Here is an 18,943-nt window from a genome sequence, read left to right as displayed (position 1 = left end):
ACATTGAGGGCATTAAAAAATTTATTGGATAAGCATATGGATGATAAGGGCATAGTGTAGGTTAGATGGCCTTTAGTTTTTTTTCCATGTCGGTGCAACATCGAGGGCCGAAGGGCCTGTACTGCGCTGTATCGTTCTATGTTCTATCTCAGCCCGTATTATGGCCTCCATCAGTTTTCCCACTATTGATGTCAAACTGACATGTCTGTAGTTTCCTGTGTTAACCTTTGCCCCTTTATTAAACAATGGTGTCACAGTTGCAATCCTCCAGTCCCCTGGGACTAATGCTGTGTTCAGAGAGGCCTGGAAAATTTCTGTCAAATGCTCTGCAATCTGCTCCCTTACCTCTCACAGCAATCGAGGATGCTTCCCATCTGGGCCTGGCGACTTATCTGTCTGGAGTACTGCCAGCCTTTTTAGCACCTTTTCTTTATCTATCACTATATTGCTCAGTTACTCAACACCCACATTTTCAATTGGGCCATTGTCACTATCTTCTAATTTGGTAAAGACAGAAACAAAGTACTCATTTAGTACCACTGCCACACTCTCTGCTTCAGAGAGCAGTTTACCCTGCTTGTCCCTTATGGGCAGCACTCTATCCTTCACTAATCGTTACCATTAATATGTTTGAAGAACATTTTTCTACTTGTTTTAGCGCAGCCTGCAATCCTTTCCTCATGCTTCCTCTTAGCTTTCCTTATTCCTGCCTTAACCTCTCTCCTGCATTTGAGATATTCTTCCTGAGTTCTATTCCTATTATTATTCCGGCATGCATCATATACCTCTTTTTTTTCTTCCTTATTTTCTCCTCAATAACCGTAGTCATCCAGGATGCTGTAGAATTGGGTACCCATATGTATTTCTCATTGGTAGGCACCTAGCTTGCACCCCAGTCATCTCTCCTTTGAAAGTCTCCCATTTTTCACAGAAACATAGGAAACAGGAGCTGGCGGAGGCCATTCACCCCTTTCAGCCTGTTCCACCATTCATTATGATTGTGGCTGATCATCTAACTCAATAGCCTAATCCCACCCCATATCGTTTGATCCCCTTTGCCCTAAGTGCTATATCTAACTGCTTCTTGAAAACAGACAATGATTTGGCCTCAACTACTTCCTGTGGTAATGAATTCCACAGGCTCACCACTCTCTGGGTGAAGAAATGTCTCCTCATCTCTGACCTAAATGGTCGACCCCGTATCCTTAGGCTGTGACCCCTGGTTCTGGTCCCCCCTCCCATCAGGAACATCCTCCCTGCATCTACCCTGTCCAGTCCTGTTAGAATTTCATAGGTTTCTATGAGATCCTCGCTCATTCTTCTGAATTCCAGCGAATACAATCCTAACCGATTCAATCTCTCCTCATATGACAGTCCCGCCATCCCTGGAATCAGTCTGATAAACCTTCGCTGCACTCCCTCGAGAACAAGAACATCCTTCCTCAGAGTAGGACACCAAAACTGCCCACAATACTCCAGGTGTGGCCTCACCAAGGCCCTGTATAATTGCAGCAACACATCCCTGCTCCTGTACTCGAAACCTCTCGCAATGAAGGCCAACATACCATTAGCCTTCTTTACTGCCTGCTGCAGCTGCATGCTTCAGAGTATCCCCTATCCTAATTAATGGCCATTCAGGTAATAGTCTGCTTCTTGCTGTTGCACCAAAGTGGACTGCATCTGCCATTCATTTCCCACTCACTCAACTTGTCCAAATCACACTGTAGGATCTCTGCATCCTCCTCACATCTCACCCTCCCAACCAACTTGCTGTTGGAGATATGACATTTTGTTCCCTCATCTAAATCATGAATATATATTGTGAGTAGCTGGGGTCCTCATCACAGCCTGAAAAAGAGCCATTAATTCCTACACTTTGTTTCCTCTCTGCCAATCAGTTTTCTATCCATCTCAATATATTTTCACCAATAATAATAATCAATTATTGTCACAAGTAGGCTTCAATGAAGTTACTGTGAAAAGTGCCTAGTCGCCACTTTCCAACGCCTGTTTGGGGAGGCTGGTACGGGAATTGAACCCGCGCTGCTGGCCTTGTTCTGCATTACAAGTCAGTTGTTTAGCCCACTGTGCTAAATCATCCCCATCCCATGTGCTTTAATTTTGCACACTAATCTTTTATGAGGGACTTTGTCAAAAGCCTTCTGAAACTCCACATCCACTGGCTCCCCTTCATCAACTCTACTAGTTACCTCCTTGAAGAATTCCAGTAGATTTGTCAAACACGAGTTCCCCTTTAAAAATCCATACAAACTCTTTCTGATCCTGCCACTGTTTTCTAAGTATTCTGCCATAAAATCTTTGATAATGGATTCTAGAATTTTCCCCACTACTGACATCAGGCTTACTGGTCTATACAGTAGTCCCCCGTTATACCGCACTCCGCAATACCGCGGTTCGCGATATACGGCAGGGGGGCTTATGGACCCCAACTGTCAGCTTCCCTCTCCGGATCAAAGTGAGCCGGCCGCTGAAATTGACACTGCCGGCTGCTCTCTCCCTCCAATCAGCCGGCAGTGTCAATTTCAGCGGCCGGCTCACTTTGATCCGGAGAGGGAAGCTGCTCTCTCACTGAAACAATCAGCCGGCCGCTGAAATTGACACTGCCGGCTGCTCTCTCCCTCCAATCCAACTTTTAAGTTGTTAAAAATGCAGCAGTGCTTGTTTTAATTAGATCCACGATGGGGGTTTTAAATTTATTTAAAAATCTATGCATGCGCTTCCCATTGTGAGTCTGACCTCTCCCCCCCGCCCCCCGTAGACTCACAATGGGAAGCGCATGCATAGATTTTAAAATAAATTTAAAACCCCCATCATGGATATCCGCGGCTCGGATGCAACGCGGGTGGCTGTCTTGGACCCCAACACCCGCGTTATAAAGGGGGACTACTGTAATTCCCTGCTTTCTCTCTACCTCCCTTTTGAATAGTGGAGTTACATTAGCTACCTTCCAATCTGCAGGGACAGTTCTAGAGTCTGTAGAATCCTGGAAGATGACCACCAATGCATCCACTATTTCCAGAGCCACCTCCTTCAGTACCCTTGGATATAGATTATCAGGCCCTGGGGAGTGGGTTCAAGGGCTATGGGGAGAAAGCAGGATTAGGCTGTTGAGTTGGATCATCAGCCATGATCGTGATAAATGGTGGAGCAGGCTCGAAGGGCAGAATGGCCTCCTCCTGCTGTCTCCTATGTTTCTACGTTTATACAATTTAAGCCTGCCCTTGTCTCTTTCTTGCCCTTTAGGAGGCGACCAATTCTTTGTTCACTGTCAACACTCCTGCCTTCCATAGAACCATAGAACAGTACAGCACAGAACAGGCCCTTCGGCCCTCAATGTTGTGCCGAGCCATGATCACCCTACTCAACCCACGTATCCACCCTATACCCGTAACCCAACAACCCCCCGTTAACCTTACTTTTTATTAGGACACTACGGGCAATTTAGCATGGCCAATCCACCTAACCCGCACATCTTTGGACTGTGGGAGGAAACCGGAGCACCCGGAGGAAACCCACGCACACAGGGGGAGGACGTGCAGACTCCACACAGACAGTGACCCAGCCGGGAATCGAACCTGGGACCCTGGAGCTGTGAAGCATTTATGCTAACCACCATGCTACCCTGCTGCCCTACATCTCACTTGCTTTTCCTGATTCCCTCACTGGTGCCTCTAAAACTAGGCCCATCAGTCAATCCTCATCCGCACCCTGACTCTAACTTCATCCCTATACCCTTCTATGTACAGAATGAGTGGGAGTTCAGATGATTGAAAATATAAAGACTATCAAAGAGAGATTAATCAGGAGAAAGAAATATGAGAGGAAGCAAGCTAGAAATATAGAAACGCACAGCAAGAGCTTCATCAGATATTGGAGGAGGGTAACACGTTAACATGGACAGAATATTGTCTAGCTGACAGAAAACTGTGAGTATGTATAAATGGATATTTTTCTGATTGGCAGGATGTGATGAGTGGAGGCTTGCAGAGGTCTGTACTGGGGCCTCAATGTTATACAATTTGCATCAATGATTTAGACGAGGGGACCGTAGCTAAATTTGCAGACGACACAAAGATAGGTTGGAAAGTAATTTGTGAAGAAGATGTAAGGCGTTATATACTGATAGGCTGAGTGAGTAGGGACAGATTTGCAGATGGAATATAATGTGGAATAATGTGAAGTTGTTCACTTGAGCAGGAAGAATAAAAAAAGCAGAGCATTATTTAAACAGAGAATGGCTGCAGAATTGTGAGGTGCAGAGGGATCTGGGTGTTCCAGTGCAGGAGTCACAAAAAGTTAGTATATGGATGCAACAAGTAATTAAGACTAATGGAAAGCTATCCTTTATCTGGAGAGAAATTTAAATTGACAAGGTGGATGTGGAAAAGATGTTTCCTCTTGTGGGTGAGTCCAGAGCAGGGGGAACTGTTTATAAATTAGGGGGCGGCCTTTCTGACAGAGAGGAGGAGAAATGTTTCTGAGGGTTCTGTGACTTTGGAATCTGTGCCTCAGAGGGCGATGGAGGCCGGGGGTCAGTGAATATTTTTGAGGTGGAGGGAGATAGATTCTTGTTAGGCAAGGGAATGAAAGGTTATCGGGGGGAAGATGGGAATGTGGAATTAGAAACACAGATAGATCTGCCATGATCTTGTTGAATAGCAGGGCTGCCTCGAGGGGCTGAATGGCCGATTACTCTTATGTTATATGTTTGTATTCTTTTCCCCTGTGTGTTAATGAACTTTCCGTTAAATTGATCTATACTTTTCACCTCAAACACTCTCTGTCATTGTGAGTTGTGTGTATGGTGGGGCTGGTTTTCACGGTCAGGGTTCCTGTTTTTCAGGATCCGGCAGAATGTGCTGATTATCTTCATCCTGCTGATTGCTGGAGTCTTCTGGGTTCATCGGCTGGTAAAATTCCTCTACAACATCTGCTGTTACTGGGAGATTCGAGCATTTTACAGGAATGCGCTGAAGATACCCATGGTAGGTTAGCCTTGCTTTCGCTCTGGTTCCAGCTCCCTGTCCGTCCTTCCTGCGGGAAAAGGTGAGGACAGCTGAGTTGGGGGGGGGGGGGGGGGTCAGTGAGGAACGGGTTGGGGGTCAGTGGGGTACAGGCTGGGGGTTGGGGGTCAGTGGGGTACAGACTGGGTGTTGGGGGTCAGTGGGGTACAGGCTGGGGGTCAGTGGGGTACAGGCTGGGTGTTGGGGGTCAGTGGGGTACAGGCTGGGGGTTGGGGGGGATCAGTGGGGAACGGGCTGGGTGTTGGGGGTCAGTGGGGAATGGGCTGGGTGTTGGGGGGGTCAGTGGGGAACGGGCTGGGGGTTGGGGGTCAGTGGGGTACAGACTGGGTGTTGGGAGGGTCACTGGGGAATGGGCTGGGGGTTGGGGGTCAGTGGGGAACGGGCTGGGGGTTGGGGGTCAGTGGGGAAAGGGCTGGGGGTTGGGGTCAGTGGGGAACGGGCTGGGGGTTGGGGGTCAGTGGGGACCGGGCTGGGGGTTGGGGTCAGTGGGAGACGGGTTGGGGGTCAGTGGGGAAAGGGCTGGGGGTTGGGGGTCAGTGGGGAACGGGCTGGGGGTTGGGGGTCAGTGGGGAAAGGGCTGGGGGTTGGGGTCAGTGGGGAACGGGCTGGGGGTTGGGGGTCAGTGGGGACCGGGCTGGGGGTTGGGGTCAGTGGGAGACGGGTTGGGGGTCAGTGGGGAAAGGGCTGGGGGTTGGGGGTCAGTGGGGAAAGGGCCAGGTGTTAGAGGTCAGTGTGAGGGTGGGTCGGTGTTGGGGGGGGCGGTGTGGCGGACAGGCTTGGTGTTAGGGAGGGGTTGGGGGGGGGGGCGGTGTGGCGGACAGGCTTGGTGTTAGGGGGGGGTCGGGGGGGGGGTGTGGGGTGGCCCAGGTGTGGTTTGGGGGCTCGGTGTTGGGAGTCAGTTGGCAGAAGCATTGTTGGGGAGGGCTCGGAATTGGGGGTCTGGGGGGGGGGGGGGCTCGGTGTGGGGGTCTGGGGGGGCTCGGTGTGGGGGTCTGGGGGGGCTCGGTGTGGGGGTCTGGGGGGGCTCGGTGTGGGGGTCTGGGGGGGCTCGGTGTGGGGGTCTCGGGGGGGGGCTCGGTCTGGGGGTCTGGGGGGTCTCGGTGTGGGGATCTGGGGGGGGGCTCGGTGTAGGGGGGCGCTCGTTGTGGGGGTCTGGGGGGTGCTCGGTGTGGGGGTCTGGGGGGTGCTCTGTGTGGGGGTCTGGGGGGGCTCGGTGTGGTGGTCTGGGGGGGGGCTCGGTGTGGGGGTCTGGGGGGCTCGGTGTGGTAGTCTGGGGGGGGGGCTCGTTGTGGAGGTCTGGGGGGGCTCGGTGTGGTGGTCTGGGGGGGGGCTCGGTGTGGGGGTCTGGGGGGCTCGGTGTGGGGGTCTGGGGGTCTCGGTGTGGGGTTCTGGGGCGGGCTCGGTGTGGGGGTCTGGGGGGTCTCGGTGTGGGGGTCTGGGGGGGGCTCGGTGTGGGGTCTGGGGGGTCTCGGTGTGGGGGTCTGGGGGGTCTCGGTGTGGGGGTCTGGGGGGTCTCGGTGTGGGGGTCTGGGGGGGGCTCGGTGTGGGGGTCTGGGGGGGGGCTCGGTGTGGGGGTCTGGGGGGTCTCGGTGTGGGGGTCTGGGGGGTCTCGGTGTGGGGGTCTGGGGGGGCTCGGTGTGGGGGTCTGGGGGGGTTCGGTGTGGGGGTCTCGGGGGGGGGCTCGGTGTGGGGGTCTGGGGGGGCACGGTGTGGGGGTCTGGGGGGGCTCGGTATGGGGGTCTGTGGGGGGCTCGGTATGGGGGTCTGGGGGGGGCTCGGTCTTGTGGTCTGGGGGGCTCGGTCTGGGGGGGCTCGGAGTGGGGGTCTGGGGGGGCTCAGTGAAGGGGTCTCGGGGGGGCTCGGTGTGGGGGTCTGGGGGGGCTCGGTGTGGGGGTCTGGGGGGGGCTCGGTGTGGGGGTCTGGGGGGCTCGGTCTTGTGGTCTTGGGGGGCTCGGAGTAGCGGTCTGGGGGGGCTCGGTGTGGGGGTCTGGGGGGGCTCGGTCTGGGGGTCTGGGGGGGCTCGGTCTGGGGGCCTGGGGGGTTCGGTCTTGTGGTCTGGGGGTCTGGGGGGGCTCGGTGTGGGGGTCTGGGGGGCTCGCTGTGGGGGTCTGGGGGGGGGCTCGGTGTGGGGGTCTGGGGGGCTCGGTGTTGGGGTCTGGGCGGGCTCGGTGTGGGGGGGGGCGGACTCGGTGTGGGTGGGGCTCAGTGTGGGTGGGGCTCGGTGTTAGGGGTCAGCGTGGTGGGGGTGTGAGTTGGGGGCTCGGTGTGGGGGGGGTTCGGTGTGGGGGGGGTGGGTGTGTGAGTTGGGGGGCTCGGTGTGTGGGGGGCTTGGTGTTGGGGGGGTCCCGGTGTGCGTAGGGGGCTCGGTGTTAGGGGTCAGTGGGATGGGGGTGTGAGTTAGGGGCTCGGTGTGGGGGGGGGCTCGGGTTTGGGGTGTGGGCTGGGGACTTGGGGTGGGGGGGGGCTCGGGTTTGGGGTGTGGGCTGGGGGCTCGGGGTGGGGGGGGGCTCAGGTTTGGGGTGTGGGCTGGGGGCTCGGTGTTGGGGGTCAGTGGGGTGGGGGTGTGAGTTGGGGGCTCGGTGGGGGGGGCGGTTCGGGGTGTGGGCTGGGGGCTCGGGGGTGGGGGGGGCTCGGGTTTGGGGTGTGGGCTGGGGGCTCGGTGTTGGGGGTCAGCGGGGTGGGGTATGAGTTGGGGGCTCGGTGTGGGGGGGGATTCGGGGTATGAGTTGGGGGCTCGGTGTGGGGGGGGGTGGGGGTGTGAGTTGGGGGCTCGGTGTGGGGGGTGCTCGGTTTTGGTGTGTGGGCTGGGGGCTCGGTGTTGGGGGTCAGCGGGGTGGGGGATGTGAGTTGGGGGCTCGGTGTGGGGGGGGGGTTCGGGGTATGAGTTGGGGGCTCGGTGTGGGGGGGGGGGTTCGGGGTATGAGTTGGGGGCTCGGTGGGGGGGTTCAGGGTGTGAGTTGGGGGCTCGGTGTGGGGGGGGGGTTCGGGGTATGAGTTGGGGGCTCGGTGTGTGGGGGGGTTCAGGGTGTGAGTTGGGGGCTCGGTGTGGGGGGGTTCGGGGTATGAGTTGGGGGCTCGGTGTGGGGGGGGGGTTGGGGGCTCGGTGTGGGGGGTGCTCGGTTTTGGTGTGAGTTGGGGGCTCGGTGTTGGGGGTCAGCGGGGTGGGGGTGTGAGTTGGCTCGGTGTGGGGGGGGGTTCGGGGTGTGAGTTGGGGGCTCGGTGTGGGGGGGGTTCGGGGTGTGAGTTGGGGGCTCGGTGTGGGGGGTCAGCGGGGTGGGGGTGTGAGTTGGGGGCTCGGTGTGGGGGGGGGGTTCAGGGTGTGAGTTGGGGGCTCGGTGTGGGGGGGGTTCGGGGTGTGAGTTGGGGGCTCGGTGTGGGGGGGGGTTGTGGGCTCGGTGTGGGGGTGTGAGTTGGGGGCTCGGTGTGGGGGGGGTTCGGGGTGTGAGTTGGGGGCTCGGTGTGGGGGGGGGTTGTGGGCTCGGTGTGGGGGTGTGAGTTGGGGGCTCGGTGTGGGGGGGGGTTCGGGGTGAGAGTTGGGGGCTCGGTGTGGGGGGGGGTTCGGGGTGTGAGTTGGGGGCTCGGTGTGGGGGGGGGTTGTGGGCTCGGTGTGGGGGTGTGAGTTGGGGGCTCGGTGTGGGGGGGGGGTTCGGGGTGTGAGTTGGGGGCTCGGTGTGGGGGGGGGTTCAGGGTGTGAGTTGGGGGCTCGGTGTGGGGGGGGGTTCGGGGTGTGAGTTGGGGGCTCGGTGTGGGGGGGGGTTGTGGGCTCGGTGTGGGGGTGTGAGTTGGGGGCTCGGTGTGGGGGGGGGTTCGGGGTGTGAGTTGGGGGCTCGGTGTGGGGGGGGGTTCGGGGTGTGAGTTGGGGGCTCGGTGTGGGGGGGGGGTTCGGGGTGTGAGTTGGGGGCTCGGTGTGGGGGGGGGGGTTCGGGGTGTGAGTTGGGGGCTCGGTGTGGGGGGGGGTTTGGGGTGTGAGTTGGGGGCTCGGTGTGGGGGGGGGGTTCGGGGTGTGGGCTGGGGGCTCGGTGTGGGGGGGGGGGGGGGTCGGGGTGGGCCCTGTGCTGATGCTCTGATCTGTATTTCAGGCCCACCTCCCCTATTTCACCTGGCAGGAAGTTCAGGCACGCATCATCCAGATTCAGAAAGAACATCAAATCTGCATCCACAAGAGGGAGCTGAGTGAACTGGATATCTATCACCGAATCCTGCGATTCAAAAACTACACCGTGGCCATGATTAACAAATCCCTTCTCCCAATCCGCTTTCAACTACCCTTCCTTGGAGAGGTGGTCTTTTACACCAGGGGTTTGAAGTATAACTTTGAGCTGATATTCCTCTGGGGACCCGGCTCTCTCTTTCAGAATGAGTGGAGTTTGAAGTCTGAATACAAGCGGGCAGGGAACCGCTTGGAACTGGCTGAGAAGCTGAGCACACGTATTCTGTGGATTGGCATTACCAACCTGCTCCTGTGCCCAGTTATCCTGATCTGGCAGATCCTCTACGCTTTCTTCAGCTACACTGAGGTCATCAAGCGAGAGCCAGGCAGCCTCGGGGCTCGGTGCTGGTCACTTTATGGCCGATGTTACCTGCGACACTTCAATGAGCTGGACCATGAGCTACAGTCTCGGCTCAGCAAGGGTTACAAAGCCGCCTCGAAATACATGAACTGCTTCCTGTCGCCATTGCTCACAGTCCTGGCCAAAAACCTGGCCTTCTTTGCAGGCTCAATGCTGGCCGTTCTGATTGCCCTAACTGTGTATGATGAGGATGTTCTCGCTGTGGAGCATGTGCTGACCACCATAACTCTCCTCGGCCTCTGTGTTACTGTGTGTAGGTGAGAGTCGCAGGCAAAGAGGGGGGCTAACTCCGTGGGGGAGTAGGGGGAAGGAGGAGAAACGTGAGTGAGAATCACAAAGGAGTGGGTCGGCAGGGTGACACAGTGATGAACGCTGCTGCCTCATCGCGCCAGGGACCCGGGTTCGATTCCCGGCTTGGGTCACTGTCTGTGTCCGGAGTCTGCACATTCTCCCCGTGTCTGCGTGGGTTTCCTCCGGGTGCTCCAGTTTCCTCCCACAGTCCAAAGATTTGCAGGTTAGGTGGATTGGCCGTGATAAATTGTTCTTCGTGTCCAAAGATGTACAGGGATAGGGCGGGGGAGAGTAGAGATGAATAGAGCGCTCATTCAAAGGTTCGGTACAGACTCAATGGACGGAATAGCCTCCTGCACTGTCGGGATTCTCTGATTCTAGGAGTGATGTCATGGCTCACCTATTGGACCTCCAAACACCTCAACACGCAAATTCAGACAAACACTCAAAGAGTCAGTGCTGAAGGAGCGTTGCTCTGTCAGAGGGTCAGTACTGAGGGAGTGCCGCACTGTCAGAGGGTCAGTACTGAGGGAGTGCCGCACTGTCAGAGGGTCAGTACTGAGGGAGTGCTGCACTGTCAGAGGGTCAGTACTGAGGCAATGCCGCACTGTCAGAGGGTCAGTACTGAGGGAGTGCTGCACTGTCAGAGGGTCAGTACTGAGGGAGTGCTGCACTGTCAGAGGGTCAGTACTGAGGGATGCTGCACTGTCAGAGGGTCAGTACTGAGGGAGCGCCGCACTGTCAGAGGGTCAGTACTGAGGGAGTGCTGCACTGTCAGAGGGTCAGTACTGAGGGAGTGCTGCACTGTCAGAGGGTCAGTACTGAGGGAGCCGCACTGTCAGAGGGTCAGTACTGAGGGAGTGCCGCACTGTCAGAGGGTCAGTACTGAGGGAGTGCTGCACTGTCAGAGGGTCAGTACTGAGGGAATGCCGCACTGTCAGAGGGTCAGTACTGAGGGAGCGCTGCACTGTCAGAGGGTCAGTACTGAGGGAGTGCTGCACTGTCAGAGGGTCAGTACTGAGGGAGTGCTGCACTGTCAGAGGGTCAGTACTGAGGGAGTGCTGCACTGTCAGAGGGTCAGTACTGAGGGATGCTGCACTGTCAGAGGGTCAGTACTGAGGGAGCGCCGCACTGTCAGAGGGTCAGTACTGAGGGAGTGCTGCACTGTCAGAGGGTCAGTACTGAGGGAGTGCTGCACTGTCAGAGGGTCAGTACTGAGGGAGTGCCGCACTGTCAGAGGGTCAGTACTGAGGGAGTGCTGCACTGTCAGAGGGTCAGTACTGAGGGAGTGCTGCACTGTCAGAGGGTCAGTACTGAGGGAGTGCGGCACTGTCAGAGGGTCAGTACTGAGGGAGTGCCACACTGTCAGAGGGTCAGTACTGAGGGAGTGCTGCACTGTCAGAGGGTCAGTACTGAGGGAGTGCTGCACTGTCAGAGGGTCAGTACTGAGGGAGTGCTGCACTGTCAGAGGGTCAGTACTGAGGGAGTGCTGCACTGTCAGAGGGTCAGTACTGAGGGAGTGCCGCACTGTCAGAGGGTCAGTACTGAGGGAGTGCCGCACTGTCAGAGGGTCAGTACTGAGGGAGTGCTGCACTGTCAGAGGGTCAGTACTGAGGGAGTGCCGCACTGTCAGAGGGTCAGTACTGAGGGAGTGCCGCACTGTCAGAGGGTCAGTACTGAGGGAGTGCCGCACTGTCAGAGGGTCAGTACTGAGGGAGTGCCGCATTGTCAGAGGGTCAGTACTGAGGGAGTGCTGCACTGTCAGAGGGTCAGTACTGAGGGAGTGCTGCACTGTCAAAGGGTCAGTACTGAGGGAGTATCGCACTGTCAGAGGGTCAGTACTGAGGGAGTGCTGCACTGTCAGAGGATCAGTACTGAGGGAGCGCTGCACTGTCAGAGAGTCAGTACTGAGGGAGCGCCGCACTGTCAGAGGGTCAGTACTGAGGGAGTGCTGCACTGTCAGAGGGTCAGTACTGAGGGAGTGCCGCACTGTCAGAGGGTCATTACTGAGGGAGTGCCGCACTGTCAGAGGGTCAGTACTGAGGGAGCGCTGCTCTGTCAAAGGGTCTGTACTGAGGGAGTGCTGCCCTGTCAGAGGGTCAGTACTGAGGGAGTGCCGCACTGACAGAGGGTCAGTACTGAGGGAGCGCCGCACTGTCAGAGGGTCAGTACTGAGGGAGTGCTGCACTGTCAGAGGGTCAGTACTGAGGGAGTGCCGCACTGACAGAGGGTCAGTACTGAGGGAGTGCTGCACTGTCAGAGGGTCAGTACTGAGGGAGTGCCGCACTGACAGAGGGTCAGTACTGAGGGAGTGCTGCACTGTCAGAGGGTCAGTGAGTACGTTCTTGCTGAAAATTGTAATGTTCCTGAAAATCGGGATTAGATGGGAAACCGATTTGAATCTAAAGTCCAGGGGCTGGATTCTCTGCACCCTCTTCCCGAAATCACGGCCGGTGCTTGGACGGAGAATCCATCTTCCTGCAAGAAATCGGGAGTGGCGGCGGTTCACCGACTCCGTGAGCCCTGTAAAACGACGGACTCGGGAGTACACCGCGCCACCTGAGGCCATTGCTAGAGGCTCGCTCCGTCATCTCCGACCCCGACTGGCTGAATTTCCGACGGTGTGGAACTAATTGGCTCCAACCAGTCGTCATACTCACGTAGTGGCTGCGGACTCCGGGGGGGGGGGGGGGGGGCCTTATAGGCAGCTGGGGAATGTTTGTGCGGGGGTTGAGGGTCAGGCACGCAGCCGATCGGTGGGGGGGGGCCTCTTTTGTACGGCTAGTTCCACGGTCCGAGTCCGCCAGGGAATACTGCGCGGCCACTGCAGGCCGCTGCTGTGCGCGGCTTCTAACCCGGAAGGGCAGGGGCCCATAACTGCAGCAGAAGCTGCCGGATCTACACCGTGTCCCTGTTAGATCCCTGCAGCCTGGGAATTCATGTCCCTTTGATGTCAGGTTTTCTGCCGTAAAACTCCACGGCTTTGCCACCGGCATGGGGACATCATCCCAATAATGGAGAATCCAGCCCCTGATCCTTTGAGTATTGCTCACCCTGCAAATCGAATGCGCAAGATGAAATGCTGAAGCGTATATGCTGTGCAGCACTCTGCATTCCAATAGAACTAACCAGCAAAATATAATAAGTCCCGAAATATAAAATAACTGCTCTGTAAATTGAAGTGGAAACATTGCAGGGATCTGGGCAAAGAGCAGGCGATTGAGACTAATGGGATAGCTGCTGTAGGTCCGAGAGCGAACACAGACATGACAGGCTGAATGGCTTCCCTCTCTGCTCTGTAATTTGATTATTCTGTGATTAGAAGCTGGGGAGAAGCCTTGGAGTCGGGCATTTTCCCCTCAGCTCGACAGAAATCCTCTGACCGGGTCAGAAACCTCGTCCCCAAGTGTTTTCATTTGCAGCTCGGCCAGTCTGACAGCTGAAATTAATTTTTAAAAATCTTTTGCTAACCTTTCAATCATGAAATGCTGCATTACGTTTTCCCATCTCCCTTTTTTCACTGGATATTTTGTTGCCCCAATAATTTTCTTCCCAAGCATTCTTGGTGCTTAGAGGAAAGTATTTAATCCTGTGTCACAGTTGTCTGCTCAAGTTCTTCAGTCACCTTCTGATGGATTTCCAGTATTCTCAATTTATGCTGTTCACTCAGATCAGTACTGAGGGAGTGCTGCACTGTCAGAGGGTCAGTACTGAGGGAGTGCCGCACTGTCAGAGGGTCAGTACTGAGGGAGTGCTGCACTGTCAGAGGTTCAGTACTGAGGGAGTGCCGCACTGTCAGAGGGTCAGTACTGAGGGAGTGCTGCACTGTCAGAGGGTCAGTACTGAGGGAGTGCCGCACTGTCAGAGGGTCAGTACTGAGGGAGTGCTGCACTGTCAGAGGGTCAGTACTGAGGGAGTGCTGCACTGTCAGAGGGTCAGTACTGAGGGAGTGCTGCATTGTCAGAGGGTCAGTACTGAGGGAGTGCCGCACTGTCAGAGGGTCAGTACTGAGGGAGTGCCGCACTGTCAGAGGGTCAGTACTGAGGGAGTGCCACACTGTCAGAGGGTCAGTACTGAGGGAGCGCCGCACTGTCAGAGGGTCAGTACAAGGCCTCCCGAGATAGACGTGGAGGATCCCACGGCACCATTTTGAAGAGACGCTTCAAGCTCTGCTTGGTGTGGATCTTATTTATGCCGAATCCAACGTCTTATTTCTAAAAATAGCTCTGCACATTCAGGCTGCTGGGTATTACTGTCTGGATACTGTTGATTCCTCTGGTGTTTAAATGAATCATCTTTCTCTTGTTCAGGTGTTTTATCCCAGACAAACACATGGTGTTCTGTCCGGAGCAGCTGCTACGGGTCATCCTGTCCCATATCCACTACATGCCTGATCACTGGCAGGGCACAGCGAATCGCTACGAGACGAGGGACGAGTTTGCTCAGCTCTTTCAATACAAAGCAGTAAGGAGTTTGGGTGGGGGGGTGGGTGCTTTCTATTGCAGGATTTTGCGAATAAGTTACAGTTCCCAAGCCCCAGAGTGGGGTTGGTGACCTGGGCTGGACCAGATTTATTAGCAGCACCCTGTGTGGGTGAGCTCCTGAATGGAGAGCTGCTGGATGGGAGGAAGGTCAGTCGCCCTGAAGTGGGTTAGATCTGTCAGTGTGGGCGGCTGCGGAATGTGTGAGCCACGCTCATGACTTGTGAAGGATAATCTGTTGTCCGGGATCTGAGAGCGAGGGCCAGACCTTTTCCTTCTGTCCACAGGTCTTCATCCTCGAAGAACTGCTCAGCCCCATCATCACTCCCTTCATTCTCATCTTCTGCCTGAGACGGAAGTCTCTTGAGATCATCGACTTCTTCCGAAACTTCACCGTGGAGGTTGTGGGTGTGGGGGATACCTGCTCCTTTGCCCAGATGGATGTCCGACAACATGGGCACCCTGCGGTAAGTGATGCTGTGCGGAACCAGAGCCCCCAGCACCGTACGCCCTACCCCAAACGGTGCAGATATTTTAGGTGTGATATATTAATGGATAGATGATTGGCTGACAAACCGAGAAAAGAGTCAGGATAAGTGGGTGATTTTCAGGTAGGAAAAGTGTAACTAATGGTAACTAATGGTGTGCTACTGGGATCAGTATTGGGGCTTCAGCTATTTCTGGTGGATGTTAATGATCTGAATGAAGAGGCCAAGATAACTCACCAAATTCCTGCTGACACAATGATAGGCAGGAAAACAATGCCATACAATCTCTATAATGGAGAAGCCATTCAGTCCATCCAGTCAGCACCCATCCTCCGAAAGAGCATTCTACTTAGGCACACACTCCCACCCTATCCCGGTAACCCGACACGTTGACCATGGCCAATCCACCTAACCAGCACATCTTTGGACAGAACAGAGTCTGCAAAGAGATGTAGACAGGTTGAGTGAGTGAGCGACAGTTAGTCAGATGGAGTGTAATGTGGGAAAATGTGACCTTGTTCACTCCAGCAGAAGGAATAGAAAAACAGCAAATTATCTAAATGGAGAGAGATTGCAGAACTCAGGTACAGAGGGATCTGGGAGTCCTGGTACATGAATCATGTGGGTGGCACGGTAGCATAGTGGTTAACACTATTGCTTCACAGCGCCAGGTTCGATTCCCAGCTTGGGTCACTGTCTGTGTGGAGTCTGCACGTTTTTTTCAATAATCTTTATTGTCACAAGTAGGCTTACATTAGCACTGCAATGCAGTTGCTGTGAAAAGCCCCTAGTCGCCACATTCCGGCGCCTGTTCGGGTACACGGAGGGAGAATTCAGAATGTCCAATTCACCTAACAGCACGTCTTTCGGGACTTGTGGGAGGAAACCGGAGCACCCGGAGGAAACCCACGCAGACACGGGGAGAACGTGCAGACTCCGCACAGACAGTGACCCAAGCCGGGAATCGAACCTGTGACCCTGGCACTGTGAAGCAACAGTGCTAACCACTGTGCTCTCCCCGTGTCTGCGTGGGTTTCCTCCAGGTGCTCCGGTTTCCTCCCACAGTCCCGAAAGACGTGCTGTTAGGTGAATTGGACATTCTGAATTCTCCATCTGTGTACCTGAACAGGCGCCGGAATGTGGCGACTAGGGGCTTTTCACAGTAACTTCATTGCAGTGTTAATGTAAGCCTACTTGTGACAATAAAGATTATTATTATTATTAATGGAAACAGAATATCCTTCTTTACCCTCTCAAAATGGTTCAGAATTGTGAACATCTCAATAAGGTCGCCTCTTAATCTTCTCTGCTCCAAGGAGAACGAGCAAAATTTCTCCAATCTTTCCCTGTATCTAAAATTATCCATTCCTGGTATCATTCCAGTAAATCGCCCCTGTACTCTCCCCAGGGCTTTAACATTTCATCTTGCCTTTCCACCTATTTTAGTGACGTCTGCAAATTTGGTTACCCTACATTCGGCACAGGTCATTAATATCTATTAGAAAGGTTATAGCCCTGGCATTGGTCTCTGTGGAACCCCACTGGTTATAGGTCACCAACCTAAAAATTTACTCCTTATCCCCACTCACTTTCCTGTCCATTAGCCAATTCTCTGTCTGTACCAATAATATAATGTCCTTCAGCGAAGGAAATCTACCGTCTTTACCTGGTCTGGCCTACACGTGAATCCAGACCCACAGCAATGTGGTTGACTCTTAACTGCCCCTCAAGGGCAATTAAGGATGGGCAATAAATGCTGGCACTGCCGGCGGCGCACATGTCCCATGAATGAATTTTAAAAAAGTACCTTCAACTGTTATGGGTCAGGGTTTAGAAAACCCCAAAGTATATCCTGGAGATCACCTGACCCACAACTTTTGATAGATTGTGGTATGGGGAGCACATGGCCCACTCTACAGGTGTGGGAGAGCAGAACTCGAAAAGTATTTTTTAAAGAAAAACAATGTTTATTCTATGAACTCAGTTAACCTTTTTAAAGCATACAGTGAACAACTTAGCAACCATTAATTCAAATACAACCCCCAAAGAATACAACACTAAGTAATCCTTAAACTTTCCTTCTAACATCCATAAAACAAAAAATCCTTTTACAGAAGCACATCAGGTTTAAATTCCCTACTGAGAGCAGTTATCACTCTGAATTCACCAAATGATCTAGAGACAGTCTTTAGATGGCAGATCAAAATTAAACCTTCTTTGGCTGGCTTCAGCGCCAACACTAAAACGAAACTAAAAAACACAGACACACCCAAGCTTTTCCTCAAAGCGAAACTAAAAAGCAGAGCCAGAGCTCAGCACCACCCACACTCTGACATCACTGCGGCCACTCGAGCAGAACAAACATTTCTTAAAGTGACATTCCCATGACAAACACCATGGGCTCTTATCCTATGACTTAACCTTTTGTGAGGTACCTTGTCGAATGCCTTCTGGGAGTTCACATCATGTCTGCTGGTTCCCTCCTATTCGCTCTGGTTGAGACTTCTTTGAAAAACTAATAAATTAGACGGACACGATCTCTCTTTCCTGAAGCCATGCTGACTCTGCTGGATTAGATTATCATTTTACAAATGTTACTATTTCTTCCTCAATAATTGATTCCAACATTTTTCCAACAATAAGATGTTGGGCTAATCGGCCTAATTGGTTTCAGTTACAAGGACGAATTGTACAAAAAGTGTTGTGTTCCTTGGAATTGTGAAGGCTGAGGGTCGATTTGATTGGCCTTTCCAGGATATTCCAGGCAGTGTGGATGGAGAGAGCTGGTTAGGGAGGTAGGTTAGACCCAGCGACGGCGTCGAATAGTACGAGCAGATCCTTCAGGAGGGAACTTAGAAACACTTACCCATGCAAATGGTGCAAGAAGTTCAGAGTTCTCTCCTGCAAACAACAATTGATACAAGACTTAATTTTAAATTAATAAGTCAATTTTCAAACGTTAAATGAGTTGTTTTTTTGTTCAGGGATATGGGTCGAAGGTGGCTACATGGAGTTCGGTCAGACCAGTCACAATCTCAATGAATATTGCAGCAGGTGTGATGGGCTGAATGGCCTCCTCCTGTTTGTATTGTGGGTTTGGTATGTTTTGGCTGATCAAGCTCCTCTGAAGCAGCTTGGGATGTTTTTTCGTGTTAAGTTGACATTAACGGTATCTCTGTTGTCTCTCAGTGGTTCACTGGCAGAAAGACTGAGGCCTCCATCTACCAACAGGCCGAGGATGGCAAGACGGAACTCTCTCTCATGCACTTTGCCATCACAAACCCACGCTGGCAACCCCCCCAGGGCAGCACTGCCTTCATCAGCCAGCTAAAGGAGAAGGTCAATCGGGACAAGGGAGCGGTGCTTGGAAGCCACAGCTTCCTTCCGGAGAACGGCCTCTTCACCTCCCTACAATCCGTACAGTCTGAGTCAGAGGTAAGGAGAAACCCTAAGCAACACGGGAAGGGTCCTAGGGAAAGGCCCAGTCCCACAGGGCAGGGCCCTGGAGGAGGGCCCAGTCCCACAGGGCAGGGCCCCAGGGGAAGGGTCCAGTCCCACAGGGCAGGGAACCAGAGGAAGGGTCCAGTCCCACAGGGCAGGACACCAGGGAAAGGGCCCAGTCCCACAGGGCAGGACCCCAGGGGAAGGGTCCAGTCCCACAGGGCAGGGAACCAGAGGAAGGGTCCAGTCCCACAGGGCAGGACACCAGGAGAAAATGCCCAGTACACAGGGCAGGATCCGAGGGGAAGGGCCCAGTCCCACAGGACAGGACACCAGGGGAAGGGTCCAGTCCCACAGGGCAGGATCCCAGGGGAAGGGCCCAGTCCCACAGGGCAGGATCCCGGGGGAAGGGTCCAGTCCCACAGGGCAGGGAACCAGGGGAAGGGTCCAGTCCCACAGGGCAGGGAACCAGGGGAAGGGTCCAGTCCCACAGGGCAGGGAACTAGGGGAAGGGTCCAGTCCCACAGGGCAGGGAACCAGAGGAAGGGTCCAGTCCCACAGGGCAGGACACCAGGAGAAGGACCCAGTACACAGGGCAGGATCCGAGGGGAAGGGCCCAGTCCCAC

General features: G+C 54.6%; 1 protein-coding gene across 2 annotated transcripts in view; it reads left to right on the top strand.

Moving 5' to 3' along the window:
- The window catches only part of atg9a (ATG9 autophagy related 9 homolog A (S. cerevisiae)), a 79,165-nt gene that overhangs the window by 44,582 nt on the left and 15,640 nt on the right, over window positions 1-18,943 (top strand). For both annotated transcript variants that reach the window (XM_038790221.1, XM_038790222.1), the window contains 5 exons: window positions 4,865-5,006; window positions 9,125-9,873; window positions 14,218-14,371; window positions 14,676-14,855; window positions 18,066-18,311. In XM_038790221.1, the coding sequence (XP_038646149.1) occupies window positions 4,865-5,006; window positions 9,125-9,873; window positions 14,218-14,371; window positions 14,676-14,855; window positions 18,066-18,311 (1,471 nt within the window). The remainder of the gene's footprint in view (window positions 1-4,864; window positions 5,007-9,124; window positions 9,874-14,217; window positions 14,372-14,675; window positions 14,856-18,065; window positions 18,312-18,943) is intronic.

Source organism: Scyliorhinus canicula, chromosome 2, assembly GCF_902713615.1.
Source record: "Scyliorhinus canicula chromosome 2, sScyCan1.1, whole genome shotgun sequence".
In the NCBI taxonomy this organism is placed as follows: Eukaryota; Metazoa; Chordata; class Chondrichthyes; order Carcharhiniformes; family Scyliorhinidae; genus Scyliorhinus; species Scyliorhinus canicula.
This window is presented reverse-complemented; position numbering and strand designations above follow the sequence as displayed.